Source organism: Erigeron canadensis, chromosome 3 (assembly GCF_010389155.1).
Source record: "Erigeron canadensis isolate Cc75 chromosome 3, C_canadensis_v1, whole genome shotgun sequence".
Taxonomy (NCBI): Eukaryota; Viridiplantae; Streptophyta; class Magnoliopsida; order Asterales; family Asteraceae; genus Erigeron; species Erigeron canadensis.
This window is the reverse complement of record NC_057763.1, coordinates 37,117,314-37,129,400: the sequence shown is the minus strand read 5'-3', so window position 1 is coordinate 37,129,400 and position 12,087 is coordinate 37,117,314. Positions and strand designations below refer to the sequence as shown.

The 12,087-nt window shown below is 32.3% G+C and overlaps 1 protein-coding gene across 1 annotated transcript; it reads right to left on the bottom strand.

Annotated features, from left to right (window-relative positions):
- Positions 1-339: 339 nt before the first annotated feature.
- On the bottom strand, positions 340-3,205 carry LOC122591057 (zinc finger CCCH domain-containing protein 20). Its single transcript, XM_043763250.1, has 2 exons — positions 2,025-3,205; positions 340-657 (listed from the first exon to the last, which is right to left on the bottom strand). Exon 1 carries the CDS (start codon positions 3,093-3,095, stop codon positions 2,028-2,030), a length of 1,068 nt encoding a protein of 355 aa, XP_043619185.1. The 5' UTR covers positions 3,096-3,205; the 3' UTR covers positions 340-657; positions 2,025-2,027.
- Positions 3,206-12,087: the final 8,882 nt, after the last annotated feature.

The window sequence follows — 12,087 nt, the reverse complement described above, 5'->3', positions numbered from 1 at the left end:
TAAGATAAGAAGTGGGTGTGTGATTCTGTAGATAACATCAATCTCCTTTCACTTTCATGGGTAAATGTTAACCATATTGACCAAATAATTCGCCTGGGCTTGCCAAAGACTGTTAAACAATAAAAGTTGGGACATGATAATGATATGTTATGTGGAAAAGTAAACAAAAGACAAACAAGGCAAGAGCAATGTCTTAATCCCCACCAAAACCCGCAAATTTACACAAAGTTAAAGTTAAAACCTGTTGAATTTTAACATCAAACCTTATCACATCATCAATTAAAAGACTGGCACTCATGGAGTATCGCTTTCTCTATGTGCCAAAAGTAAAATGGACCATTAAAAAAAAAAAACTAAGGTTCATCTCTTTATTATTTTTAAACTTGAAACGGTGACATAAAATAAGGGTACAATCCCGGCTTCATAGGAAGAGCTTGGATAGAGTTAAGAAGTGATGTGCAACGGTACAGGATCTACACGGAGCCGGTCAAATCCGAGTGTCTTAGACAGTATGCAGTTTCTACGAGTGGTATTATATATGAACAACTTGTGTATCCACTTAAAGATTTTTCATTTTTGTGCTTTTTATTGTTGCTCCTCCACACCTGCTCCTTCACTTGATGCATTTGACGGTTGTGTCTACTTCGTATTACAATCCTATACCATCGACTTATAATAAATACTGTATATAAGACTGAATCACGAAGGTCTTCAAGCATGAATATCTTATGTCATCATCAATGCGATTTAAAATAATATCATGAACCTCTTTGTTGACATTGAAACACGAGAAAACAATAATGTCACATTCATCATGTCATGACTCATTATGTCAAATTTGAAGATGTCGATCGGATCACATAAGAATTAGTCAAGAGTATGTACAAAATTCGTGTATACTTCTCTCAAGGGACACTTCAATACACGATTATTATTTTTCAAATAAAAAGGGGGGACAGTCCAATCTAAACATAGTTTTCGACTTCTCATGCTATAATCAAAACCAATCAATTTTTATACGTGTACGGGTTATATGTCGGCTAAATATTACTAGTATATTATGAATCAATCAATTACTAATTCAAAAAACAGTGACCACAAATACTATTGAAATGAAAGAATTGGCCTTTTCACGACATGAACCATAGCTTTGTAACGTGTGAGCCAGGATTTTTAAGGTTCCAAAAACTAATTCACATTTTTAGTCAAAAAGAGTGTATTTAGAATGGCATTTATAGATATAACCATAAAGGAAAGTTAATAAGGAAAACAAATGATTCCTAACTCAAAACCACCACAACTTGCTGCTTCAGATCTTCAATACACGAATATATGTTTTACTTCCATATAAAGTTTAGAATTACTTCCAGCATGATAATGTGCAAACATGTGTGTCCGAAAATAGACAACTTATTACAAATACAAAGTGTACATTTGTTGTAATCTATGTGAATGGACATGGAAATAGATACAACTTGACCCTCATTGTGCATGCATGTAATTAAGTAATATAAATTATTTTTAATATAACTACAATATATAGCAAATATAACAAGTACAACATTGATTAATTAAGATTACAACAACAGAGGGTTAGTTTTTCATGAGGATGAGGATCCCTTCCAATTTCCCACAATTACATCTCTCACCCTTTACCTGAAAATGATTTTTTTTTACCTTCTTGACAATAACAATAAAATTTAAAAAAAAAAAAACAATTCTTAAATTCCACCCCCATTTCGTCCTTCTTTTTCTTCAGTCACCTCCCAAAAAAAAAAAAAACACTTCTTACACTTAACCTCCCCTTTTCACCACTATATACAATACACAAGGGAGTGGGTAAAATGGCTTCTGTTTTTCTTCACATAGATTCATATATAATTAATTATAACTAAATGTCTAATATCCTAATTACTTCTAAATACCATTTAATAACTAATCATATTGTTTAATAGCCCATATAATTAAAATATACTAAAAATTTGGGGGCTTTTTCCTTTGGATATGTAACGATGAAACCATACCATTCACTTGACAAGCTCCGAGATCCACCCAACATCCGGGTTAGACCCATCACCCGAATTCGGGTCTCCACGCTCCAGATCCAACGGATTCTCCTTGCACAACTTCTCAAACATCTTAGCCCTCACTCCACGACCCGATTCAACTCTTTCCATAACCGGTTCTTCCTCGACACAACTTTCTTCCCAGATCTCAGGAAACCCTAACCCGGGTCGGGTCACAGGTCGGGTAGGAGTAGATGGAAGACTATAAAACCCCGCCCGGGGAGAAGAAACACCCCCAGCCCGACCCATTTGCATGCTCCAAGAAGGACTCATAGTTGGAGCCTTGTTAAGTTGCAACCTCCTGAGTGACGTCAGCATATCACTCACAGTCACCGACCCCAACGACCGACTGAGTCCCCCGTCCATGGGTGACATGGGCGGTGACTCGGACGGTGGGGTCGATGTGTCGGAAGCATTTGAAAAAAACGACGACCCGAAACCCGAGTCAACAAGACTCGGGTTCGGACTCAGTACACGAAGCTGTTCCGGCGTGTGCGCGAAAAAGCACACACGGCGGCGACAGCTTACGCCGTCCTTACATGGCTGTGTACGGTACCTATGAGGATGCAGCCAACATTCAAAAACACCGTGAGCAAACTCACACCCATCTCCTTTTTTACAATTCCCTTTACGAAACTCCGGACACGCGGTGCCGGAGTAGCTATACTTCCGTGGGTCACGGCGGCGAGCTTTCTCGCCGGGGTGAGCGTACGGACAGTCGGTCCAGTCATGTGAGCGAGCACGTGTACACTTGCGGACTTTGAAATCATACATACGGAAAGAATCGCAAGCAAAAGCCTCAGAAGTGATGTCGAAATCGGAAGAGTCTGCTTCAAGGTCTTCTTCCAAGTAACGGCGTAAAGCGGCGTCGTTTCGGAGGAAGTAAGCGTAGTCTTCGATGGAAATGGATGACGTGGCATTGGGGCTGAGAGGGGAGAAGGGTGAGAGTTGGTTGAGGGGATCGTCGATGAGGGATGTCCATGGTGGTACATGAACCATCATTCCCTGTTGGTTTATTTCTCCGACCATTTCCTTTTGTTTGTTTCTGTGTGCGTGTTTTACGGTGGAAATAGCAGTGCCAGTGTGTGTGTGTGTGTGAAATTTATTTATTTAGTAGTAGTAGTAGTAGTAGTTTTGAGAGGATATGGGGAGGTTGTTTCTAGAGGTATGGGTTGATATATAAACCGCTGGGAGATAGTGGTTATGGTGTGGTGTATTGGTGGGGGTGGTCTTTAACCATGGTTAACACCTCATTGATTTAGAAAAAAAAATACACAACAACAATTTTAATTCTTTTTATTCATATGTTTTTTCCTGCTTGCGTAAAGATTTGTGTACTATGAGTATTTTGTTTGTTGCTTTTATCATTTGGTTTCATGTATAAACCGCTAGAAGATATAGTCGGCTATGGTGTATTACTGTATTAGTGGGGGGTGATCCTTAACCTTGGTTAACACTCCATTCATAAAGCATAACCATAGTTTTTATTCAGTACTCCTATATGTCTACTATGAGTAGTTGAGTACTTTGTTTTTTCCTATGGTATGTCATATGTGTAGGTTCGTAAATACATTTTATTATAAGGTAATATTTGAGAGATACATTTATATCCAAAATCTTTTATTATAAAAAAAAAAAAAGGTAATATTTGAGAGAAACATTATCTTTAGTCTACAGAACCACTACAAATAATATTTGTATTTAGTTACATTTTATTAAAAAGTTGTCACGTTTGTGTAAAATGATGAAAAATTAAAAATGTATAAAACTATGAAGGAACTAAAGGTGTATAAAGATACACCAGAAGCATTACATACGAACTTTGGCAAATTAATTTCCCCAAATGTCTTTTTAATGAGTTGTTTAGTTATGTGTCTAAATATATTATCAAATATATTATACACACGAACCTCTATAAATTAATATTCGATAAATTAATAACCTCAATAAAACTAATAATTTGTCCAGTCCCAACTTGGGACCCGTACAAAATTGAACCCAATCAATAAAATAATAAGATAATAATTTTTTTGACATCCAGTGTATTTATACTGGTCCAAACGAAACTATAAATTAATAACTATTAAGAGCTTTCAAATTTTAAAATTGCTTAGTAAAAAGCCGCTTGTTTTTTTGTTTGAATTTTAAATCTATATTGAGTTTATCTTTAAATCTTCTCATTGTACTCAAGATGCGACATTGTTTTTTTCGTATTGCAATAAAGTTGAGAAGAGTTGTTGTCCTTTACAATGCTTCTTTTTAAAGCTATTGGACATCCTCAACTTTGTCATCTACCAAATTTTGAATGATTTTGCCATATATTCTGTAATATTTTTTACCTCATAACTTTCATTATTTACATCACGATATATAAGCAAGTCATTCACAGCCATTTTGTGTTGATAATGCATACTCGTACAAGTTTTTAGGCTCACAAATGTCTTCTTCACAACTTACATCGTAAAACCTTTTTAAATTAATAAAATATTAATTTATCTATATAATAATATCTCGTTAAATTGATAAAATATATCGGTCCTAACATTATTAATTTATAGAGGTTTTAATGTATTGTATATTCATATAATCAACCCTTACAGTATCAAAATTATTATTAGTTTAATTATATATTTATATGTTAGAGAAAAGCATTCAAAAAGAAAACTTCAAATGCGAACTGAAAATTTTTTAGTCTAAGAATATGTTTCTTTTTTAGTTATTAAGTGCTAAGTATATTAAGTGGTTGAATGCATAAAAAATGTCTGTATGTATTAAATAAAATAAAGATAATTGACGATTATTTTTGTTTTTTAATTAAAAAAACATAAAATTGCTTGAAAGTTTAACTTCTTAACCATTTCGTTAATTAAGTAAAAAAGAAACTAGACTTAAAACAAAAATCATTATTTATGGTTGAGAAGTCAAATTTTGAATGTTGAAAGTCCATTATATAAAGTTTTGGGTTTTGCTAAAGTATTAAGAATTTTTTAAAACTAAGTACATTTGAATAATTGTATATTTAACATAAAATTTAAGTATAAATTTTTAATATTGAAAGACACGAAAAGTACAAAATTGATATAAGTTTAATTTATGTGTTTTATATCATAAACTGTTAATACAATATTATATTTATTTGCAAAGTGGAAAACCAAACGAACACACATACTTTGTGACCGGGCCTTTTTTGATACGGCACAGTGGTAAAGAAGGAAGGAGAGATGGTAAACTGACAATGGGTTGGATAAAAAGTGGCGAAGGATGAATGCCATGTGTGTTTTCTTTGACACATGGAAGCCAAAGAGTAGACCTTCATCAGAATATAATACTCATACAGTAAGACGTGGAGATGGTAAGGTGTTATTGTAGCTATAATAATCATAATTATTATAGCCCTATAGAATAGAGTAGAGTAGAGTAGTTCCAACGGCGGTGGAGTGTTAGATACGTAATGATACAGGGACCTATTCGACTTTTTACTTCCTACATACCCACCCATTAGATATGATGTAGATTTTAAGAACATCGACTTGAAATGAATTATTATTAAATGTTAATAAAGTAAATATGATTATGTTAACTCATAGTCACATTTGACTCCCCGAATTATATTATATATTTTTGTATTTTTATTTTTGTATTAATATGCAAGTGGAAATTACATTAGAAAAGGGTAACGTATCTACATAGCAAATCCTTATTCTTAAAGTCTATATCATCAAACTTAACTTCACTCGCCAGTATCAATAAATAAATTAAAATACATGTATATAATCTATGTAACATTATATAAAGTGGACATAATAAGACCAAAGTTGAATCCCGGCCCTTTCATAGACTACGTATTCGATTTCATAAATCATGCTTGCGAGATTTCTTTTTATTTTATTTTTTTTATCTTGCTACCATTAAGTAACAACGGAGTTTGGTTCGTTAATTACATTATATAACAAATTAAAGATAGCGTTTACTAAATAAATGCTTTCATCAAGTATGATTAACAAGGACGACATATATTTTATATTCGATCGAATGAACTCTTTGTAATGGTAGCTCCGAAACAGAAGCAATAACCCTTATAATTGTTGGAATTAATTATAATGCTCGATTGGGATTTACATCGACACTCATCGTTATCCCCAATTAAACTAAGCGGCTGGTATCCCGACCAGACTTTTGGTAATTAAATCAGACTATTTGCAGCAATTATCGCTGCAAATAGTGGTATTTTTGTCCATATCCAACTATTTGCAGCGATTACTGACAGGTGCCGCTATTTTTTGTCAGATTTGCCATTACAGACAGGGGGCCCGCACTATTTGCAGCGACTATCGCTGCAAATAGTAGGTGTGATCGAGATACCACAAAAGATTGGTTGGGATACGGTGGGCTTTAAACTATCTCCTGTATTTATCTCCATGTATTTTATTTTTTTTTATTTTTAATCCACTAACATTTTACAAATATAACTACTTGCACCAATTATTAGATAATCGATCTCCAGGTTTTTTTTTTTTTTTTTTAATCTTCGTTGATTGGACCACTTAGTAAAAATTTGTTGTTTGCATAACTTTTGTCAGCCTAGCATTGTTTAAACTAAACACAACAAATGTAAACCATATTGTAATCCAGTGGCAGACTTGTGTTTGAGCTTATCACATTTGTTTAACTTGTGTGTTTTATGAGCTAGCTTTTGGCGCGCATTTGGTATGTCGCCCGTTTGTTTTGTTTTTTATCACTATAAATAATATTGCATTTATTCACACTTTTAATTAGTTTAAACAAATTAAAAAATTTGTCACGCTTTTATGTGTGTAAAAATACATAGAACTAAAAGTGTGTAGAATTAAAAGTTTACACTTTTCAGTGTGAAATTTCATATTTATTTTGTAACACCTCATTTGTTCACGCTATCTTTTTAGTTAACGTTGACAAATGAGGTGTTATAAATAATTATAAAAGTTCATAATAAAAAGTGTGAACTTTTAATTCTACACACTTAAATATTTATTAAGCATACATATCATTATCCAATTATATACATCTTAAATATTCGCCTAGTAATTCAAAAGGGCAGCAACTAGTAATTATTCGAATAAAATTAAGAGAAAATTACATTTTTGGTATCTCAAATTGATAGTTTTTGCACTTTTATTCTTCAACTCAAAAAATTGCAACTTTTATACCTAAAGTTTTGTGTTTTTTTTCCAGTTTTGGTACCACGTTCATACGACGTTAATTTTTGCCGTTAGCGCCCTCACGTAGGGGGTATTTTAGTCTTTTGACCCTTTTATTTTTAAGAAAATTACACGTTTGATACCTTAAGTTGTCAATTTTTCCACCTTTGGTACCTCAAGTAGACAACATAGTTTTATTACACTTTCCAATTTCCATCTCATACATTGGCATCTATCAAACAACACGCACTCAAAAATCAACACACATTGCGATCATCCATATATCCATGTATACATATATCTCTATACCATACCAAATCCAATACATAAACATGCGTAAATAAATTCAAATCTCTTATATGAATCATACACCCCCAGAAAGGGTTGCCGACTATCTCCCTCCCCACCAGGCACCACGACCTCCACCTTAGCTAGAGATTTTTATTTAATCTCGTTTGTAGCAAATATATTCATCTGTAACAGATTCTGTTCAGATCTCGTTTGTGGCATATTCCGATCGAAGAATAGGGTAATTTAAGGGTGAGAGGGTTTTCAATAATATGAAGAAAAGAGATTGATGGTGGGTGCGTATTCTGACGACATGAGTTTTTTCCGGCCATCGATCCACCAATGCATTCAGTTTCTCCACCATCACCTGTAATTACACCAACAACATATAATATTTCAAGAATGGATAGACACCATTGGGTTTTTTTTTAAAAGTCGTAAAAAAAATATATCATGTGTGTTTATTTATGAATGTGTGTTGTTTGATAGATGATGATATGTGAGATGGAAATTGGAGAATGTTATAAAAATATGTTTGTCAAAAGTGAAAAAATTAACAACTTGAGGTACCAAAAGTGAAAAAATTGACAGCTTGAGGTATCACAAGTGTAATTTTCTCAAAATGAGGGGAAAAAAAGACTAAAATACCCCTTACATGAGTGTGTTAACGACAAAAATTAACGCCGTATGAATGTGGTACCAAAACTGAAAAAAAACACAAAACTTTAAATATGAAAGCTGCAATTTTTTGAGTAAGAGGCTAAAGTGCAAAAGTTACCATTTTGAGATATCAAAAGTGCAATTTTCTATAAAATTAATTTTGGAAAACTACGTGAACTCGTAAATGGAAAATGAGAAAAGGAAGGCATGTGCACAAAGTGATGTGGTGGCATGCCAGGTGGGTGGTTTGTACAGGACATTAACATGGTTTGGGATACTATAAATAGGTAGATCCCATAATTGAGGGGATGAATTGACACGTGTGGGTAAACTATTTATAGACATTAAAGACGGCCATGTGGAGATGGATTGGGTGTATCTAGAACGGTCTTCCCCTAGATACTTGCGCCAATATTTTTTACTACAAAAATACAAACAAGCCCCTCCTGTGGGGAACATTTCTCTATTTCTTTATGCAATCCTTTTGTGTTTTATTCCACTTTGTTGGGTATTGTGTTGTTTTCTACTTTATGCTAATGTGTCCTTCCATGAGGATGGAACTTCTAAGGTGCCAAAAGGATTCCAGTCCCTTCAAATTTTTGTTTTTAATATCAATTTTTTTATATATTTTTTAAAAATAATTTTCATTTTACATATTAACCTCTTTAACAAGGCTAAATTTTATGTCTCATTGGATTTCGCCTCTCCATAATAATTGTTCAAGTTCCGCCATTGTCCTTTCATGTTGGTTAGGGGTGTAAACGAGTAGAATTAAGCCAATATGGTGTGAGGCTCAAGTTCGACCAAACATTGGAATTCGAAGTTCGTAACTCAATTCGAGCTCGATCGAGTTTCCATTTCCAAGCTTGAACTCAAGCTTGATCATGTAACCGACAATTTCGAGCATGCTCGACTCTATTTGATAAGATATATATAGATATATTTATAATAATTATATAAATAATAATAATAGTTATATTTATAATTAAATATTTACATACAAAGGGTAAAAATGTAATATTATAGAAGCTCGATAAGGCTCGCGCACTTCACAAATTTGTTATTTTGATACTTGAGCTCGGCTCGAAAACATACTTGAGTAGCTCGACTCGACTCAAACCGAGTCGATTTTGAATAATTTACGAAATCAAATATTTCTACTAATTTGTTTAATATTTTCTATATGTAACATTCATTTTAGTGAGATAGTTAAAGAATGTCACTTGAGTTTCGAACTAGAAAAATGTTTGGATAATCATTGATCTTGTAATGTCATCTAGGATGATTATACTTTAGAATATTTCATTGATCGAGTTCAATAATGAACGATCTTACACGTTCAACACATAATCGGTAAAGTCGCGGATTTAAATGATATAATAGATAGAAATCAAATTTATATTCATAACATTTAATTTAAGTTGTATATATATGCTCTATACAATTCTAGATTATATATGTAAATATAAATCTAATAGTTTTAGGTCCGTGTCTAATACACGAGTTCAATATTATATGTTAGTTTATTATGATTTAAAATTTAGTTTACAATCTTTAGTAATAAAAAATTGATCTATCATAGTGAAATATTTTTAAAAACTTGTTCAATCGAAGTTGTTTACTGTGATATACAATACATAAACGATATTTAAATATTAAAAAATCATAATATGTTCATCAAAGTTGTAGATTATGACACACTTAACGATTTTAAATATTAAAAAATCATAGTATTTATATTATGATAGAAAATATAATTAAGATATATATTAACTATTATTCTATTGAATATATATTATTTATTATTCTATTGGATATATATTAGATATTATGTTTTATCTATTATATTGGAATTAATGGTTAAAAAGTGTGGTTGGAAATAAAAAAGTGTAAATTAAAGTCAAAGTTGAAAATAAAAGTCAAATTGTGATTGATTAAAAAGTGTAAATTTGTGATTGGTCAATAAGTTTTTGGAGCAAGTTCTTTTTAGTATATGTAAATATAAAATCTAATATAAGTTATCACATACGTACCAATACCATCTACCCAGCCGCTAATAGTCTAGCAGAGACGGAGTCAGAAAAAACTGGATCTTAGCACGAGAATAAAAAAATGAACTCTTAAATAAACTTTGTTCCTCATACCAAGTGTAACACTCATATTTAAGAATAACAGTTTTTTTTTAAGAATAACAATTTTTTTAATATATTGGGATACAACCCCTTAAAAAAAATTAAAGGTTGTTTCTAGGTTTTATTTAAAATAAAATTAGCGACCTCCAATCTCACAAAAAATTAAGATGGAATCTTTGACTTCTATCTCTAAAGACAATTTAATTTAGTGGATAAGTTAGATAATGTCAACACAAAGATGATGTTACTCTCACAAACCATAAAATAAATGAGGGGCTTTTGACATGCGTAAAAATTGATGTTAGTGAGTATGTGAGGAAACATCATCTAATAAAGATAATGTTAACATCATATATCATTTCCCTTTTATTAATTATATATTTATTATCCAGCCTTCTGGTTTTATGATGTTGTTTATCCAATCTAGCTTCTGTTTCCAAGTTTCATCTGCGTGGTTATTTCAAATATGTTCATGAGCTTGCCGGCTAGCTAACTAGCCAAGGTTTGGCTTTTGGTAAAAGGAAAGTTTATGAATGTTATTTAATTCGAAATGATGGTTGGTTCATGATCAATTATTAGGTCTATGACTTTAATATTAGCAAAAGTAACATAATATAATGTATGTACACATATACACGTACATTAATTGTAACAAAACATACTTTAGGAAAAATTATAACAAAACATAAAGAAATAAATTAAAAAGTGTGGTTACTTAATTAACAAGACTCTCGAAAACGACGTGCACCCGAATGTCACATTATCTTTCGAAACATGCAAGACTAATCATGCGTCATGACAAACGAGATTGATTCATTTTCAATTCAATGCTATTTTTTTATAATTCAAACCAGGAGGTTAAATAAAAGTATATATGTGTTGAAAAAATACGTTGAATTCAATTCGCAACTTTGTACAAAATAACTCTGAAGATTCTTTACAAGAAAAAAATTGTGATTTAATCTATGAATGTAGTGACACATAGATATTAAAAGCATAAGGCACGTAATATACCTGCTCATGAATAAAGAACCTATTAAGTTTAAAGGTCATCGTAGAAACCATGTGACGTTGGTGAACAAAATTTACGCAAACAAAAGTAAATTAAAATGTGTACATAACGAGGACTCGAGGAGCTTATAAAGTTTTTCAACTCCATGCATATGTAGAGTAAACTGTTGGAAATACAGTATAATAATATACGTAATTCTTTTAGAAAATTACAATACGAATGGAAATATGAAACAATAAAACTAAGAACAGAATGGAAGAACTAAATAAAAGAAGCAAACTGAAAAGGTTCCTGCAAAACAAAGAAACGTAATAACAATAAAGAAGAACCGGACTTGTGTTTGACACAATTCCCTTAAACAGATTCGTCGTCTGTTCCCAGGGTACACCGGTTAAAGCAGCGTATTGCCGGACGTTGATCACTTGCCTGAAATAAGAACGGAACACAGGGATGGATGTTGCTACGAGAACGAATATGCAAAAGATAGAGCAGTGTGTATGTGCTACGAAATTGTGTGTTGTTATGTGTTTCTTTCAAAACCTGATAGGTCCTTATATACACACAAATCTGTAACTGATATCATAAAGAAGCTAATTAAAACTGACTATAAAACATCTATACTGGTGAGTTAATTTATCAATTACAAGACTGATAATTATGATATCAATTTCAGAGTATGCCAAAAGCTTATTCTAGATCTTTCTTAAACGGGTCAAAACCCGGGTCGGGTTTATCTCGGATCGCAGCAAAAA

What these genes read in the sequence shown, in the direction of transcription:
- LOC122591057 (XM_043763250.1), bottom strand. Translation starts at nt 3,095, where the DNA reads ATGGTCGGAGAAATAAACCAACAGGGAATGATGGTTCATGTACCACCA.